The sequence below is a fragment of the Mus caroli genome, chromosome 14 (assembly GCF_900094665.2).
Source record: "Mus caroli chromosome 14, CAROLI_EIJ_v1.1, whole genome shotgun sequence".
NCBI lineage: Eukaryota > Metazoa > Chordata > Mammalia > Rodentia > Muridae > Mus > Mus caroli.
The window spans coordinates 56,127,873-56,147,084 of NC_034583.1; the positions used below are offsets into that span (position 1 = coordinate 56,127,873).

At 42.7% G+C, this 19,212-nt stretch overlaps 1 protein-coding gene across 1 annotated transcript in view; it reads left to right on the forward strand.

The window, feature by feature from the left end:
• The window catches only part of Ints9 (integrator complex subunit 9), a 92,519-nt gene that overhangs the window by 25,006 nt on the left and 48,301 nt on the right, over positions 1-19,212 (forward strand). The window contains exons 2-4 of the mRNA XM_021181570.2: positions 7,317-7,444; positions 13,480-13,540; positions 17,538-17,600. Of these exons, the coding sequence (XP_021037229.1) occupies positions 7,317-7,444; positions 13,480-13,540; positions 17,538-17,600 (252 nt within the window). The remainder of the gene's footprint in view (positions 1-7,316; positions 7,445-13,479; positions 13,541-17,537; positions 17,601-19,212) is intronic.

A 19,212-nucleotide genomic window follows, 5' to 3' on the forward strand; every position in this document is an offset into this window, starting at 1 on the left:
TTCTTCAACGAATTAGAAAGTGCAATCTGCAAATTCATCTGGAATAACAAAAAACCTAGGATAGCAAAAACTCTTCTCAAGGATAAAAGAACCTCTGGGGTATTGCTTTATAAAAACTTCTCTTTGAATCTTGACTTGTTTTCTTGGAAGTGCAAGGCACAGGACTAGAGTCCAAAGGAGTGAGAACCCCAGGTGTCACAAACTCAGCTATGTGTGGTACCTAGTCGCCCTCCAGCCTGAAAATGCTTTTACTATTTATATTACAGATTTTTTTTACACGTTTGCTATAGACTCTCTGCCCTTCTTATCTTACTCAGTTGTGTAGTTACTTTGACTGTGAACATGATTGGCACATTTAACAGTTCTATAACATGGAATCAAGCTAAAAAGTGGAAGAAAATAGAAGATTAACAAATAAAATTGCAATATATTTAAAGAAGTCTCTGACTAGAGAGCCTGGCCCCAAATTTTTTTAGTAGGGGTGTCATAGTTCCAGATTAGCACATTTAGCTCAGTGGCTCAGGGTGGCAAAGAATAAGGTAGGGTTTCTTAAAAGAGGGTGCCCTCCCCATTTCCCTGCTACAGCAAGAGTCCTGTGCATCCTTGCTGGGACATAAAGGGTCTCCTTGTGAACTGCTGTTACTGAGAGCAGTGACAGGTGCTTTGCTGGAGTGGAGCTGGAGTGGAGAAAAGCTTATAAGCCCCTGCAGAACTCAGTTTCTATTAAAAAAAAAATCACCAAGGCTTAAGTAATGGAATTCCTCCCAGTGTGTTCATTGTATAAGTACATGGATAGAATAATTTTCAAAAAGCATCTTTGTATTTAAAAAAAAAAAAAAAAACCTAAGAAAAGATTTAGTTAAATCTCATTTGTGCACTGAGAAATTTGAAGCCTAAAGAATTTTTGGCTTCTACTCAGGGCAACACCGCCGCAGAGACAGAGTAAGAACCACTCTCCGTATGCAGGTCACGTGGTGTTGCTTAGTGCTGTGAGGCAGCCCAGCAGTAACAACCGCTGCTTTGTGTGTTACTTTGGAAGAAAGTTTAAAAACTTAAACATGTCTTTAATATCACTGGCAATACCTATTTGCTGCAGAGACATTCTATGCCGAGGTAGGCTCCTTCAGAAACCTGCGTGTAGACATGTACAGCAGCGTTATTCATAATCATAGAAAATGTGTGGAGTTTCTGTACCACACTGCTCTCAAGTGCAAGCCAGATACCCACCACTCTGAATGCATGAGCTGATGCTCTTACATCCAGACAGTGAGGCTGATGAGCCATCGGCATACAGTGAGGACAAGTCAACAGCGCGTGCAGATTTCCAGTTGTTGCCCTGAATTCCGGCCAGCAGTATCTTTCTAAGGCTCACTGTTGATTGACATTTTATTTACTGACCAGTGTCCTCTTCAATGAGTCCCTGTTTAAATCTTTGTACTTCTTGTTGTGTCATTTATACCTTAGTGAGTTGTAAGAGGTGGGTGGTTGATTGGGTCTTGGTGAAACCTAAAGTGGCCTACAACACCACTGTAGCCGACCTTTTGAACTTGGGACCCTCTCACCTCGATCTCTCCAGTGCTTAGATTACAGTTGCCACCACACCAGTCAAAGAGCTTGGCACTTCTCTCTGTCTCTCTCTGTCTCTGTCTCTCAGCATGTATTAACTATACAGGATGAGTTTCATCGTTACATTTCCATACATGTGCACAATGTTATTTCAATCATATTCACCCCTCTCTGTTTTGCCCCCTCCCACTCCTGCTGATCTCCTTCTTTCTAACTTTCCAACCCAGCATCTTTACCAACTCAGTGTAAGGCCTTTTAGAGCACACTACTGTTTAAAAAGATTCAGATCTCTTGGGGATCCTTTTCTCCACGTCCAGCATGGAATGGAGACCATGGGGTCCTTTGTGCCCCGTTCATCTGCAAATGGCACACTTGCCCAGAGCCAGTTAGTTGAAATCTAGCTTGCCATATGATCACAGCTGCCAACTTCATAAGTCGTGTTTCTTTTTATGCAATTCTTAGCATTTCCTACCATTCTGGAAGACTTGTAGGAGATTGTCTTGAGTAGGTAAAGCTACCTGGTTGTCATTTTGAAAGCATTACATTTGCTGACATTTAAGGTCTTAATGGGATTTAGTCTTGTTAGTAATAGATATAATATTCTAAACACAAGGTTTTGTATATAACCTACCTAGGTTTTGTATATAACCTCCCTAGGTTATATACAAAAGGACTACTGGAAACTTCTGTTTGCTTAATCATTGGGCTGTTAAGGAATGTTGTCTCATGAGGACTTAGACCAGTGATTTGAGAGAGAGGAAAGTCTGTTTTGGTTGTTCCCCTACATGTTGCAGGCATTCAGGTTAAGAAATAAATATGAAAATTGTTTCAAAATAATGATCTGCCCAGGCCCATAGATAAAGAAAATCCCCACCAAATGAACTATCAAAACATTAAGATGGTAAGAAGTAGTGAAGTCTCTCTCAAGTTAGAATCAGTAGGATTCCCAGAGAGAGACTTCAGATGGTTGTGAGGTCACTGGAGACACCAAAAATAATACTAATGTTAGTTGTGAAATGACCAAACATCTAAAAAGACTGAGACCGTGGTATACATAGGAGAGGTGTGAAAAGGAAACAGTGGTACTGAAAAGGGCTTTTACAGTGTGTGTGTGTGTGTGTGTGTGTGTGTGTGTGTGTGTGTGTGTGTGTGTGTGAGAGAGAGAGAGAGAACACATCAGTTTAACCCACTGATCAACAGCAGATTTGATAATGCAAAACAAAATAAATCTGAGAAAAAGACATAAGGTATACTGTATGGAAAGAAAACAAAGCAGTTGAGTTTGAGGGACAGGGTAAGATAAAACGTCGCAGCATCCCTTCTGTAGATATTCCAGAAAGAGAAATGCAAAGAATGAGATAGATACAACACCCCAAAGGAGAGCGGCTGACAGTTGATTCCAGATAGTCGTGAAAGTCCTGAGTCTTTGTATTCTAAAATCATAAACCAATAAGACTACCTAGTCTCAAGAGAGTCACAGATGCCTAAGGCACAAGTAAATGCCATTGTTAGCAGGCCTTCTCCACTGACCACCTTGATGCCGCTGTAACTAGGGCGGCTAAGAGTGAATGTGACAGGTACTCCTTCCGTTCACTTAGATCTTACAACTCTATTATAGATGAGGGGACTTAGTCCTCAGAAAATCACATGTTAATAACAAAATTGAGCAGCATTTGAGTTGAAGTAACCTATCATACAAAACTCCAGCCTTATATAATTTTATCAAACAACCTCAAAACTAAAGCCACTTAACAAATCGTTGACTTTTCTTGCTAGGTACCATTTAATTGCCTTTAGATGGCTACTGCAGTGGTTCTATGGGCATTTTGGTGAGACTGTAGGATACAGGTGGTATAGATTGCAATGTAGCAGCAGCAGAACAAAGCTGAGTTGTTAACAGTGATGTAAACAGGCACAGTGCTTTATGGAAAGCATGTTGGCAGCAGATTTTAAGAGCCATAAAATGCTTGTACTCTTTGACCTAGTTAATACCACTTCTGAGAATGCATGAAAGAATCAGTCCAGTATGGAAAAAACCTCCAACACCATGTGATCAGCACAGCCATATTTATAACTGAGTGCCTGTGCAAACTTAGGTGTTCAGTTAGAAGGGAAAGATTTGCTGGCTAGTGATATATTTGCATAACCAATGAACATGAAATGTCATGTGGCAGAGATGAGAAAAACAGTCATCATGAGTTTTAAAAGCAGCATCCAAATTTTATAATAAATTTTACCTTCAAAATTTTAATTTCTGTGTTCTGCCTGCATGTAAATCTGTGTATACAGTATATGCATACACTACCTTCATCTTTTACATAAAGTGAAAGGAAATACTTAAATAGACAGTTATGACTTTAATACTTCTCTTTCCTCTACCTTTGAAGAGTTTTGTAACATAGTTGTATATTTTAAAAGTAAAGTTCCATGCTGACTTGGGCTTTTATGGTTTTGTCTTGTAAGCCTTCCTATGGGTTGGCTGTGCTGTGATCAGAGAGCATCTCTGGAAACAGTCATCCCTGCGTGATCTGGGGTATGCCTCCTCTACTGGCTGGAGGAACCTTTGGCCAGCACTGTCTCTGTGAAGGTGATCCATGATGATCAATACATTCTGGGAGGCAGGAAGACCTCATCATATATGTCACTTCTTCTGAAACATGCAGTTTCCTTGTCCTTGGAAATTAGGCAAATGGGAACAGGGACAGTCACCTTTCTCAGGTACACTGAACACTTGCACTCACATGCCTTGCTAGAGTACCTTATTGAAGGAAGCAGACACCGTAGAAGTGAAAGTGAGGAAATCAAGTGTGCCTTATGTGATGCTTTGAATGCGACTGGACCCCAGGAGCTCATATGTCTGGTTACTCGGCCCCCAGTCTCTGAAACTGTTTGGTAAGGATTGCAAGATAGGTCCTTGTTGAAGGAGGTGTGGCACTAGAGGAGATTTCAAAAGCCTGAACCTTTCCCCGTTAGCTCTAGTTGACTCCTGGCTATGTCCCAGGGTGTAAGCTCTCAACTACTGCTCCAGCGCCTTCCCTACCTGTTTGCTGCCTTGCCATGATGGCTTGGACTCTAATCCTCTGAAACTGTAAACTCCATCTTAATAAGTTGCCTTGGTCATGGTATTTTGTTAACACAGTCGGAAAATAAGAAAGACAGCTTGTGAATAAAGCAAGCTGACTAGGACTAGAACAAACTGGCTGCTCCAAGTTTTGGGTTCATTGTAACATTTGTTGGGGTGGCATAAAACTGTTCTGCCCAGATAGATGAGCACATGAGCTTGTGCTCCAACTTCCCAAACCAACTGAGAAAAAAGCAGACTATTGTTTCCACTAAATGGGTGGCTGTGGGGAGCTAGGCGTGAAATCGCTCTGGCTTGTCCTGGTGTTAGGTGAGAAAGGACTAAGAGATGGCTTGCCGTTCAGAGGAAGCTTCTCTACTTGACATGAGTCAGTCAAGGAGAGATCTTTTACTCCTTCTTGAAGATGGCAGATGGATCTTGGGCAAATGGCTCAGCCCATAAAATATGTATCCTACAAACATAAGGAGCTGCACTCATATCCCCAGGTAAGGTTATGGTAATATTCATCTGTAATCTGAGTGCTGTGTAGACAGAGATGGGAGATCCTGGCCAGGTCAGCTTGCTGCCTAGCCAGCCTAGCCAAATCCGTGAGCCTCAGCCTCAGTGAGAGACTCTGTCTCAAAAAAGTAAAGTGGAGAGCAACTGAGGAAAGCTCCCACAAACGCAGGCACACACAGTGCTGACAGAGTACTCCCCGCACAGAAAAGTTTCAGTGTATCATGCATCCTTCTGTTCACAGTGAGAAGGGCATGGGCTTTCAGGTCAGGGCATTGTCTTTTCGAAGCCTGGGGAATGGATTTCATTTGGGTGTTTTCATGGGTAAATGCCTTTATATTTTGTTACCCAAACTCTTCCCCATTGCCTTCCTCACACTCCTTTCCCCCTTACTGGCCCTCTTCTTCTTCCCCCATGTAGTCCCTAATTCCACTTCATATAACATTTATTTCTCTGCCCTCTCCTGCTCCCTCAAGATCTCCAAGTCTGTCCATTTTCCTGTTAATTCTGTGATTTCTTTTTCCCTTACAGCTAAATAAAATTTCATGGCCCATCTGTACCACATTTTTTATCCATTCATCTCTTGTTGGGTATTTACTCTGGTTCTAGGTTTTTAGCTGTTGTAAATATGGCAGCAGTAAAACCAGGTGTGAGTATCTCTGTGGCTTATGATTGACTTCAGGTCCTTCACCTCTATGCCCAGGAGTGGCATACCTGACTCGTATGGCATTTAGGTTTTTGAATTCTCCATACCACCTGTGCCAGTTTACATGCCCCTCCTCACACTGCCACCAGCACTTGTTGTCATCTTTGTTTGGGCTTTTACTTTATTTTATTGTTTTAGGCTGTGCTGTAATAAGAAGCGTAGCTGGCCTCAGATTTGTGTTATTTCTCATGTGTCTGCCTCCGAGTGCTGGGACTGCAGGCAGACGCTGCCATCCTCAGCCTGTTTCCTTAACAAGAGTCATTCTGCCTAGGGTGTGATAGAATCCAGAATCATTTTAATTTGTTTTTCCCTGATAGCTGAATATGTTGAACACTTTTTAAAATGTGTATTGGTCACTTGTATTTCTTCTTTTAGAAGTCTCTGCTAGATAGGCAGTGGTGGCGCATGCCTTTAATCCCAGCACTTGGGAGGCAGAGTCAGGTGGATCTCTGAGTTCGAGGCCAGCCTGGTCTACAGAGTGAGTTCCAGGACAGCCAAGGCTACAGAGAAACCCTATCTCGGAAAGAAAAAATAAATAAATAAGTCTTTGCTAAATTTATTAGCCCACTGACCAAATTATTTGTTGTTTAATTTTTGCAGTTCCATAGATATTCTAGATATGAATCCCCTCTCTGATGTGTATTCTGCAACAATTTTCTCTTCTAGAAAAGCCACTATTTAAAGGTAGAGAAACTCAAACATAGTTTGAGGACTCAATGAGTTTCATTGTCCATTCCCAGTCGCAAGCAGCACTTGGGTGCAGAGGGATAGTCGGGATCTGTGAGCTCATAGGCGGACGGGTACAACATGCCTGAAGCATGTGCTTTGAACAACTGTGACCTATCCCAAACTGTTAGGATCTGAGACTGTTGAGTGTTTTACAAGTAATTAGAGCTTAACAAGAGAAAAGGACGTCACATGGAAGGTTAGCTGAGTATACATGCTGCCCTTATAATGGGAGAGGTGACATCACAAAAGAAGATAGCTGAACTCACACACTGTTCTTATGGAAGATGTCACACAGGAGAAGGCTAGCTGAGTTCACACACTGTTAAGATGATATCACATAGAAGGCTAGCTGAGTCACACATTGATGTCACACACAACGCTAGCTGAGCTCACACTCTGTTCTTAAGGGAGAAGATGATGTCATATAGAAGGCTAGCTGAGTCACACTGTTCTTAAGAGAGAAGGTGATATCTCATAGAAGGCTAGTTGAGCTCACATATTGTCCTGGGAAAATGATGTCACACAGAAGGCTATATGAGTCCACACACTGTCCTCTTTGGAGAAGATGACATCACATAGAAGGCTAGCAGAGCTCATACACTGTTCTTATGGGAAAAGATGATGTCCCATAGAAGGCTAGCTGAGTCACACACTGTTCTTAAAGGAAAAGATGACTGCTTTTACTTACTTTACTTCCTAGGCTGTTTCTATAACTGATTGTTTGTTTGTTTTTTCCAGTATTGCCTGTCAGGGCACCCAACTTTACCATGCAACGTACTCAAATTCAAATCCACTACTATTATGTTGGACTGCGGGCTGGACATGACTTCCACCCTCAATTTCCTCCCTTTGCCTCTTGTTCAAAGGTATGTGCTGATGCGTTCTGCGAGAAAATGAGCTTTAGTTCCCTGAAGAATGGGACTCATTAGTATAAACATTACTGATAGTGTGTTTTGTCTCATATTCCTGCTTCACCCCCTGAAAACTGCTCTATGAAAATCATTTCCTTTGGATGTGTTGGTTGAGAGTGCTCTATTGATTTATTGATTGACTCCTTTATTCCAACTCTTCTGGGCCTCTGCAAAATGTTTCTGCAACTGCTCGGTGTAACTGGGGTCATGTATATTTCATCTGTCTTCCTAATTCGTGTACAAGCTAACAAATGACGAGCTGATGAGCCCCAGAATTGAGTTTTAGGATCATTTAACTGCCTTTTCAGGGTCCTGATGGAATAGAGGCTGGTGTTTCTTCTCTGTGCATTGTTTTCGTATTAGTCAATTTGGGGGAGGGGGGTGTCTGTCTGTCTATGTCTGTCTCTGTGTATGGGTGCATGCGTGTGTGTGCATATGCATATACCTGTGTGTCTCCCCAGTCCATGTCTTAAGTCACCTAGATTGCCTTGCTCCTATAAACAGCATTGTTAACACTAAACTAAGATTTTAAGAAACTGGTTACTCATGTCGTTCCTACTTAGAGCAATTTGTAAGAAAAGTGACTTTTATCAAATATGCTCACACCAAAAAAAAAAAAAAAAAAAAGCCACATATAAGAAACGAGATGGAAAAGCAATGTGAAACAAATTGAAGAGTTTACGAGAACAGCAAACTGAGTAAGCCATCTAGTTAATCTCAGTCCTTCCTGAAGACAGCACCAAGTACAGTGGTTATTCACACAACCACCCAGGGACCATCTAAGAAAATCAGAAATAAAATGTGTAACAAAGGGCTATGGGAACAAGGTCACAGATAATTTCAGATTACGTTTTATACAGAGTTGATGGGATTCGCTGATAACTATACTCAGCACTTTAAATACAGGTATTATCCAAGACTGGGGGAGATGCTTATTTACTTAGCTGGCAGGTTACTTATTTAAAGAGATGGACACTGTTGTCCTTTTTCCCCATATAGAACAACGTCTTCATTATTTTGGTGTTTATTAAAAATCTGTCCTATGTGGGACCAGGGTTACTGACGTATGTCACAGAGCTGATTCCTTACCCTCAGAGAGCGTGAAGTGTGTACAGAGAAAGGCAGTGCACAGCTGGAGACTGCCTCTACTCGAGATGAAAACCCACCAATGTTCTATGATAACTACCTTTCTTTAAATACCATGAAGGTTTCTACACAGGAGGCACCTGCTGTGTAGGCTCATGAATTTGACTACTGAAACCAGAATTGGCCAGACAGTACAAGTGTCTCCTGTCACTCAGGCTGGAAACTTAGGGGCACATCTGCTTAGAATAAGTATATCCAGTGTTCCCTCCCTGTCCCCTTACCCCGCTTTATGTTTATAGCTCTTCCTGTTACATTACTTCACATATGCATATTAACTTTCTCCTCTACTGAAGATGTTTTATAAGGACGGGAATTTTGTTTCCACTGCGTCCTCAGCACTTAGACCAAATCTTGGCCTGTAATAGCAGCCCAGAAAACATTTGGCTTTGCGAATGAATCACTCTCCTCCTTGGAGCCCATGCTGCCTGACCTGCACAGAGGCTTTTAATTATTAAAGTGTCACAGTTAAATTATTGTACCTCTGCTGTAGTGCACATTTCGGGGTGGGTTGTCTGTGCCTATGGCATGCTCGGAGTTAAACTCAGGGTCTTGCACATGCTAGCAAGCATTTCTTACTGAGCTGCATTTCCAGACCAGATGGCCCTCAAGCTCATAATCCTCCTGCCTCAGCCTCTTCATGGCTAGGATTATAGCTGTGCATCACCACACCTGACTGACTTCCTTCTTAAGTCTTTATCTGGATATCTGTTTGTATTTCTCCATTTTACCAAACGAGCTTTCATTATACAGTATTTATAACAGAAACATAGGAAAATTTGTGATCCAAGATCCTGTATTGGTCACACACTGTACTCAGTTGTCTGGTTTTGAGCCTCCTTCAATCTAGAAGAGTTTCTCAATCTATCTGTTTTAATGACCTTGATGTTTTTAGACCTATAGTCTTCTCATGTGGGTGTATTTGAGGTTACTCATAATTGGGTTGGAATTATTATTCTCTTATCAGAAGACATAGGATTCCATCCTCCCCAGAGTCATCCTGTAGAAATGCAAGCCTAATCTTGTCTAACTTCTCAGTATTTTCTTTGTCTCACTGCTCTCATGTCCCTTCAGCTCTTCACTCTCGCTGGGCCCTAGCTTCCTCCTGGTTCCTGCTAGCATGGTGAAAATGCCTGCTGCCTTCCCTTAGCTCTCCACACCCAGACCCTCCACCACGGTTCCCCTGGGTCCTGGTGCTCCAGACCTCAGTGGGGTCATATGCCTAGGGAAGTCTCTTGATCCTGCCTAGACTGGTCCTTACTATACATCTTCTGTGCTACTACTGCCACTGCCTTAGTGCCTCGTCCTCTGAGCAACTTGTTCTCTGGCTGTTGTCTTGCTTGCCTTATGGGAAGACAAGTGTGTGTGTCATCCACAGTCAGGGTTCCCTGTGTGGGTGCTTAACATAAAGACGCTACGTAAGGGAGTGAACGCCTTGAGCTTTATAGCACTGGACCAACTGCTGAGGCTCTTCCCTGTTTTCTTTCCTTTTTTTTTTCCTTTGTACTTTTTTTTTAATTAGGTATTTTCTTCATTTACATTTCCAATGCTATCCCAGAAGTCCCCCATATCCTCTGCTCAGCCGTTCAAGGCTAGGCTCACAATCCTCCCTGTTTTCTACACTTGATCAGAGTAGAGTAATGAGCTGTTAACACTCAATAGAACAGTGTTGTGCCCGTTTCATGAATCCCAAAAGACCACCGAGGAACTGATTTTAATGGGCCCCACCGCTGTCTCTGATACAGCAGGATGGGAAGGTGAAGCCCCAGCCCAGTTTCAGGCAAGCATTTATAGAGGTGAGCAAACAAGCAAGGGGGTTTCTAGCCTGGCACACATCTGAGTCAGGGACTATTATGGAATTGTGTTGCCCTTTAAAGTAATTGGCGGGTGCTGGGAGCTTATACAAATCATAAACTGAGCTTGTGCTTTCCTCCTGATTGGTGTTGTTAGGAAGTGAAGTGCCAGGGGCAGGCTTGATGGGGAGTAACCTGGAAACTGGTGCTAGGTGTTGGCTTGTTGGTTAACTTGAGTTCAACCCTAGGCCATGTTCTCTAAGATAGACTCTGAACCAAGATCTAGTCTCACAAGTGAATGCATCTTGTCTTTGTTGTTGTTGTTGTTGTTATCTTCTGATTTAAAGATGTATACACTTCATACTAGGATACTGTAAAAAAAAGTCTTAATAAAAAACTTAGTAGTATCCTTTGTGTCAAAGAAATGGTTCTAAAATAGTTAAATGTTATGTGTTCTTCTCCGATCATCATTTTTCTAATATTTTCTCATGAATTACTGGCATTTTCAGGTTTCTAATATAGAGAGCAAAATCCAATTATTAGAAATAAATGGTTGATTTTTAATTTCTTTTAGTGTGTGTGTGGGGGTGTGTGTATGTGGTGGGGACATGCATACAGTCCGTGCATGGAGGTCAGGAGTTAGCTTTCAAAACTTGCTTCTCTCCTACCATGGACTCTGTGGGTTGAACTCAAGTTTCAGGTTTGCCTGGGAAGCACTTTTACTGCAAACCTCTCTTGCTGGCCTTTAAATTTTTTTTTGTTTGTTTGGGTTTTTTGTTGTATTTTTTTTTCATTCAGCCTTTATACTGTACATAAAATTAATCTCACCGTCTAGAAACCATTCACCTGGATAGGAAGTCACTTTATAACTCTGAGGAAAAGTAGCTTCACTTTTCATAAGTGGAAACTGAAGCCATGGGTGACAAGTACCACACGCTTCCTAAATTGCAGATTGGGACCCTACAGAGTTGGTTGTGAAGAGTTGGTTTCTGAATTGTCCAATGACCAAAAATTAATTCAGAGTCAAATGGAATTCTTACCTGCCCTCACCTGTACTGCCTCATGTGCCTGCGCTGCAGTCAGGTCCCCAGCACACAGCATCATGTTCTGCAGTGCCCGTGCACACTGCCTGTATCAACTCCACCCCAGACGGCTGCATGTCATGAACTGCAATCCTTTGACTATACATATAGGATTTTTCATTCTTATGAAAACATAATGGTTTAATTACAGAGAACAAAGACTTAATATTTTCCTGCCACACTTATGTGCAATTATGAGATTCGTACATTAGTGAAGTTAGTAAATCTGGGTGTATCTTTAGATTGTATTTTGTTAGAATATTTGATTTTAAAAATTGCTATTTCCAGCCAGACAGTGGTGACACATACCATTAGTCCCAGCACTTAGGAGGCAGAGACAGACAGATCTCTGTGAGTTCAAAACCAGCCTGGTCTACAGAGAGAATTCTAGGAAGCCAGGGCTGTTACACAGAGAAACAAGTAGGGTGGCTCAGGATAAAGCTGATGCCCTGGGTTTGATCTCAAGGGTCCGCCTAGTGGAAAGAAAGAGGCCACTCCTGAAAGTTACCCTTTGACCACATGAATGCCATGATGCATATGCAACCCCCTGGCATGGACACACACACAGAATAAACACAGTTACAATTTTACATTGCTGTTTGAGTTGCTGGCTTAAATTTCATAAACTGTTGGATGAATTCTAGCTTGGAGTGAGGATAGAATGCCCAACTATTTCTGAAATGGCCCTGTTTCTGTCGTCTGTTAAATCATACATTCATGCCCAGCGTCACTCTCAACATCTATGGTTACAAGATCAAAATGTTGGTCAACTCTGAAAAAAATGTGGAAGGAATCTGCTTCCTACAGAGTCAGATATTTCACCAAGACTTCTAATAAGCATAGCCATCTCATTAGTAGGCAGGCTTTCTCTGATCGTTAGTAGATGGTAAGCTTATATGGATGCCAAAGGATTGTTTCTTTATGATTATTAGTAAATGTTCGGTTTCCGTTCTTAATTTCAAAGATTTGTTTACTTTATTGTGTGTTGTGTCTGTGTGCCTACATGAGTTTTCATGTACTGTGTGTGTCTACAGGTACTCTCAGAAGCCAGAAGAGGACATTGAATAACCTGGAAATGTAGTTACAGGCAGATTTGAGACACACAGTGTGGGTGCTGGGTACCAAGCCTAGGTCCTTCAAGAACAAGACTCACTCATAACTTCTGATCTATTTCTCCAGTCCTATATTCTTCGTTTATATACTTGTATACATAGAATCACAAAGAGTTCCAGGAGACCTGGTGTGATCCACTTGTAGCACTGAATCCAGTGTTCACTTGCTTAGACTTCACAGCCCAGCACCTAACCTAAGACAGCTTTGTCAAAGCCTGTGAAGCTACCCATTCTGTCTCCACTCACAATGGCTGTGCAACTCAAGCAAGATAAAGCCAAGATAGTCAGTGACCGGAAGCCCTAGAATGCTCTCAGTATTTCATCTGCACTCCTTCCTTCCCTCTCTTTATAAATTCTTTTAATATCTCCAGTTCTATTCTAAGCTGTTCTTGTGCCACATAGCCACCCTTTGCTTTGATCTGATAATGCTGGGTATTAACCTGGAGCCATGCATGTGACAGACAAGCATTCTATCACCCAGCTGTTCTATTCCCAGCTCTGGGAATAGAGATAGTATCTGACTGCACAGCCTAGGCTGCTCTCTGAGTCGCTGCCTCCATCACAGGAACACACCATAATACCCAGCTGTTTTATTTTGTTTTACTGTATAGTCTAAGCTAGCCTCAAACGTGATGCCCTCTTGCTTCAGCATCACAATTGTTGGGATTATAGGCTAGGACCACCATAGCCAGCTCCAAGATGGATTCTTAAACTTAATACAACATGGTTAGTTCTCCTCTTTCAGTTAATTTGGGTAAGAACCACTGCCAGTAACTTTTAACTGTATGGTAAATATAAAGTCATCATGAACTCACTGAAGATTATAATGTATTCAAGATAATTCAATTTTTGTTTTGCAGCCCCAGGCTATCTAATCTTCCCGGATGGTCTCTAAAAGACGGAAATGCTTTTTTGGACAAGGTAATGTCTAAAACAAAAACTGCAGCCTGCTTGTGCGTAGTGGAAAACCATCCTGTCATTCAGATGCCTGTGCACAGTGGAAAGCCATCCTGTCAGTCAGATGCCTGTGCACAGTGGAAAGCCATCCTGTCATTCAGATGCCTGTACACAGTGGAAAGCCATCCTGTCAGTTAGATGCCTGTGCACAGTGGAAAGTCTCCCTGTCAGTCAGATGTCTGTGCACAGTGGAAACCTGTCCTGTCAGTCAGATGCCTGTGCACAGTGGAAAGCCATCCTGTCAGTCAGATGCCTGTGCACAGTGGAAAGCCGCCCTGTCAGTCAGATGCCTGTGCACAGTGGAAACCTGTCCTGTCAGTCAGATGCCTGTGCACAGTGGAAACCTGTCCTGTCAGTCAGGTGCCTGTGCACAGTGGAAAGCCGCNTGCCTGTGCACAGTGGAAAGCCGCCCTGTCAGTCAGATGCCTGTGCACAGTGGAAACCTGTCCTGTCAGTCAGATGCCTGTGCACAGTGGAAACCTGTCCTGTCAGTCAGATGTCTGTGCACAGTGGAAACCTGTCCTGTCAGTCAGATGCCTGTGCACAGTGGAAACCTGTCCTGTCAGTCAGGTGCCTGTGCACAGTGGAAAGCCGTCTATCTTGTCAGAGCCCTGCTGGTGACCCAAGGATGAGTGTGGTTTCCTGTGTGCTCTCCCCCAACCCCTGAGATGCATGTCAGGGTCTTTAAGGCCTGCTAATCACTATCTTTAAGTATCTTTAGACACTGTCTGTGCTTGGCCTTGAGTCACATTTGTGTCTGGGAAAGTCTTAAATACTTTGCAAATAATTTATCACCAGAAAAAGAAAACTGTCTACAGTTGTAATTAGGGTCATAAAGGTGATTCTTATTAGAGTTTGGTCAGCGTATTAAATGAGATCCCAATGCTTAAAACAAAAAATTAAAACTGTGAAATAGGCACACTTTGTCTGAGGTAGAAGATCAAAACCTGCAGCGTTTCTCCATGTCCCTCCGTGGTCCTTTAAATCATTCATCCTCACCTAAGCTTCAAAATTGAAAAGCTGAGCGACTTTAAACATCTTTCACATGATTCATCTGAGTAAGACAGTTACTGCTGAGGAAGCGTGGGTTGTATTTTTTTTTCAAAATTAATTCCTATAGCTGCACCCCAAACTCAAGTGCAAGCCAGGTGCATAATTTGAAACTAGATTTCCCTCATAGCTGACTTTAACATTATGTGACATTCAGGAACCTTTGTGCCTGATTTCAACCTGGGTCTCCTGCTGGCTATAAATCATTATCCTTGAGAGAGGCTCAAAAGCATTGCATTACCATTGCATCGTGAGTGAAGTGACTTTCCTGTGTATGTGGGAGTGTTTCATTAAAGGGGAGTAGTGAGTGAGAGACAGTGACATTGTAAGTGTTCAGAATGGCAAATGTGTCTCCTGCAGACCTCAGACTTTATCATCCTAGGATAAGCCCAGTGCATAGCACTGTGAGGAGGAAGACCACAGTGCCCTATTAAGGGCAAGGCAAGGATTGGAACCGCCCGTGGTGGCTCATTCTTGGCCTCATCTTGAAGGAGCCGGGAGTCATCTCCCTTTAAGCATAATTGCTCATTTGTTTTTAGCTAGTGGGTCCATGTAATTAAGAATTGTTCCTCTCTCTCTCTCTCTCTCTGCTCATCCTATCAGTACTCATGTGACATGGTGCTCACAAGAGCAGCATTCAAGAGGAAGAAGCCTTAAAGACCCCAGTAAATTCCTGTTTTCATAGAATAAATAAAGACATAGAGTAATTCTGATTGTGGTAAATTTAGATACATGTGTGTGACTGTGATGGTTTGTATATCCTTAGACCAGGGAGTGGCACCATCTGAAGGTGTGGCCTGGATCTAATTAAGCTGGGTAGACTCTTGCCCCAAGGTCCCACTCCCTTAATCGTTTATCTCCTAGAACACAAGATTTTGCTCCATTTCACTTCCTGGTACCCCTTTAATACTCGAACCATATATTTTATATTTTTTCTTTCTAAGCTTGCTATGCTTGTTCAAACTTCTCTTCAAAAGACTTAACCAGAGAACAAAGTCTCTGCTGGGCTTTTTTGAAACTTCTTTTGTCAATGCAATTAATCCAAGTCTCTTCACCTTAGCCTCAGGCAAACTTTTCAGACAAGGGCAAAAAGTAGCCACATTCTTCACCAAAATACCACAAAACCAGTGTTTATGCCACATTCTGAAATTCTTCTCCTTTGAAATCTCTTGGGCCAGGTCAGCACAGTTCATATCACTCCCAGCAACAAAGTCTTCCATATTCCTACTAGAATAACCCATTAAGCCCCATTTAAAGCATTCCACTGCTTTCCAAATCCAAAGTCCCAAAATCCACATTCTTTCAAATAAAAGCATGGTCAGGCCTATCACAGCAATACCCCACTCCTGGTACCAACTTCTGTCTTAGTTAGGGTTTTACTGCTGTGAACAGACACCATGACCAAGGCAAGTCTTATAAAAAACAACATTTAATTGGGGCTGGCTTACAGGTTCAGAGGTTCAGTCCATTATCATCAAGGTGGGAGCATGGCAGTATCCAAGCAGGCATGGTGCAGGAGGAGCTGAGAGTTCTATGTCTTCATCCAAAGGCTGCTAGTGGAAGACTGACTTCCAGGCAACTAGGGTGAGAATCTTATACCCACACCCACAGTGACACACCCATTCCAACCAGGTCACACCTTTTCCAACAAGGCCACACCTTCAGATGGTGCCACTCCCTGGTCCAAGGATATACAAACCATCACAGTGACCATGTAGAAATATTTGTTGGGTGAACTAAAGTTGTGTATTTCCCTTTCTGAAAAGAGCAGAGGACACTGCCAAGCCCCGCCTGGTTTGACTATGAAGCTATAGACCTCTGGTTGTGATGATCTAGAAACTCTACCATGTGTTTGCAAGTGCCAGTGGCTTTCTGGGGCCTTTGCAGCCTACCCATTAGGGGCCCACCTGGGTCCCTAGCCTTTCCACTTCAGTGTGCTCTGATATAAGTGCAGCACTCTTATATGCATGGCTTTGTCTAGGAGTTAGTTTTCCCTACATGGGAACTGGCAAATTGAGGGTCTAGACCTCTTTCTTCTCAGTGGACTCGGGACTCTTCGCTATGCTTCTGAGTTGCCACATGGAAGTGCGTGCAGCTGCTCTAATGCAGCCTGGCTCCATAGCATGTCCATCTCTAGACACCTTGCCTTCTGTTTACTGCCCACCCCCAATTCAGGGAAGAAGAACCAATAAAACAGCACCCTGCCTGAGCATCTGTTCTCAGCCTCCTTTCTTATAGCCAGCCATTGCTGGCTTTATATAAATGTGGGCACTGCCATCTGAGGTAGGGAGGTGTGTATGATCCTGTTTTAATACGTAAGTCTTCCTTTTTCTTTTGAATAAATATGGTTGGCGTATAACCCCAAGTAAGCACGTGTTCTGTGGAGTAGACCGTACACATGCACTGTAGTGGTGGCAGCGCTTTGGATCCCGCTCCCCACTCTTCTCCTCCTCACTAGGCCTCTTCCCTTCAGCTCTTAGCGGGAGGAAGAAAAGGCTCCCAAGTGATCATCCTAGGCCTCCTAACCGGATACCATAGGAGAGTCACCAGAGGTTCTTGTCATAAGCACAGGCTCCGTGGCCTCCTCTCCAGCTTCTGGCCCCTTAGATATTAGTCAGGACCCAGGGAACTTTGACTTGATAACTAATTCTTAAGAAGCACTGGATCTCAAATTATAGCAGCATGTGTTTTTCCTAACTTCTCAAAGATGCCTCAGGGAATGTGTTCAAACCCCAAATCTGCCGCCAGGCAGTGTTTTCACCCTCAGTCGGGCACCTAGCCAACCTGAACCTAAATAGGAAACAGTTTGTCTAAAAATAACCTCCCACCCTCTCAGTTAGGTGAGATTGAGTTTCCTTGGTACTGTATCTATTAAATATCTCTTAGTACTTTTCCTCTCCATCTCTTTTAGGAGCTAAAAGAGTGCTCAGGTCATGTGTTTGTGGATTCTGTGCCTGAATTCTGCTTACCAGAGGTAAGATGAAAGAGACTGGAAGCAAACTATGCTGGTAATCATCGTTATAAGTCAAGGAAAAAGCGCCATGACCCCGCCCTCACTCACGACAGTCTGTCACTGCAGCTGTCACTTAGGAATGAGGGGGAAGCTCCCCATCTATTTCAGGGTATCAGAGATGGCACTGACTCTTGCAACCTTCACTTCCTGGGCAAGAATGAGGAGCAAGTGGGCCAGTGCTCCAAGGACTTTGGGGCTTTTTCCAGAGTACGGAACTTGCCAATAAGAAACCCACATTTCCCAGCGCACCTGGGTTGCACTTACAATGCTATAGGTTCTAAAGCCATAGATCAGCTTTACTGTTGTTAACACTTGGAGAAAACATGAGAGGCACCAACTCTAGTCCAGTGAGCTACACAGACCAATCGTAAACCCGTGAAACTGCTTTATCCCATTTCCCTCAAATCTACACTGTGTGTTGTGGATGATCCAGTACAGGTTAGTGTGCAGCCCTGTTCACAGTGTGTGGACCAAATGCTTATAAGGAATACTGGGAAAGGTAAAATTATTCCACTAAAAGTATGTAAGTAAATTTGTGAATATCCATGCATGGGGCTTAAATATTAAATTATTTGGGGGAAATGTTTATGTAATCATTTACCATAATTACATAATTAATGTACATGAATTAATTTTTTTTCTGACTGTCTTCAGCAGATTTTTCTGTGATTCTAGGCTCTGGGGCTGATTGTTATATTTTAAAGAGGACACTTAGGCTGCCTCTTGTGTCCTTGCATGTGAGCTTCAGTGTTGCTTTAACTGCCATTGCATTTGTCCCTCTGCTACTCCGTCTGAATTTCCTTATTTAAAAGTGGTTCCAAAGGCAGCAGAGAGTATAACCACCTCCATCATGAGGGCATTGTCTTGCAAGCACAGGGCAAAATGTGGTGTTAAGGCTAATAGATGTGGAATATTTGACGTTAGGTTTGTTCTTGCCATATGCCACTCTCCCCAGAGAGGGAACCAATAATAAACCAATGTAAGAATGCCACAACAGTCCATCTTGGTAAACCAATGAGTTTTACTGGTCATATTTGAAGGAACATGGGTGAGGGTTATGTGCAGGACAGAAATGACTCAATGACATATTATCAAATTCCCACCACAACATGGATGGTGGCTCACCAATGATAGAAACCTGGAATGTATTGCACAACCTACAGGTAGCTGGACAAGTCCTGGAGTGTATTTTTGAGAAAACTCAGTTTGCCTGAGCACCTTTCAGACAATTCTGCTAATCTGAAAGTGTCCTCAGTAGTGTCCTTCCTGTTTATAAGCTTGGGGAAGGAGGAGCTTAGTGAATCAGGTCAGTTTCAGGGACTTCCTGAAGCCTTGTGTTGTTTGCTTCCTGAATTTTAATGAACTCCCCTGCAGAATGGAATGTTTCCAGTCCCTGACAGCCCTCTGCATCTCATCTGAGATGGAATATTTAGTCTAAGAGGAAATTCCCTACACAACAGCATAGATGCCACTGTTCTAGCAGTGAGGCACTAGTGTCCTTTACTCACATGCTGGCAATACTGGCAGACTTATTAAATCATTTGTATGCTAAATCGCTCAGCCAGAAAATACC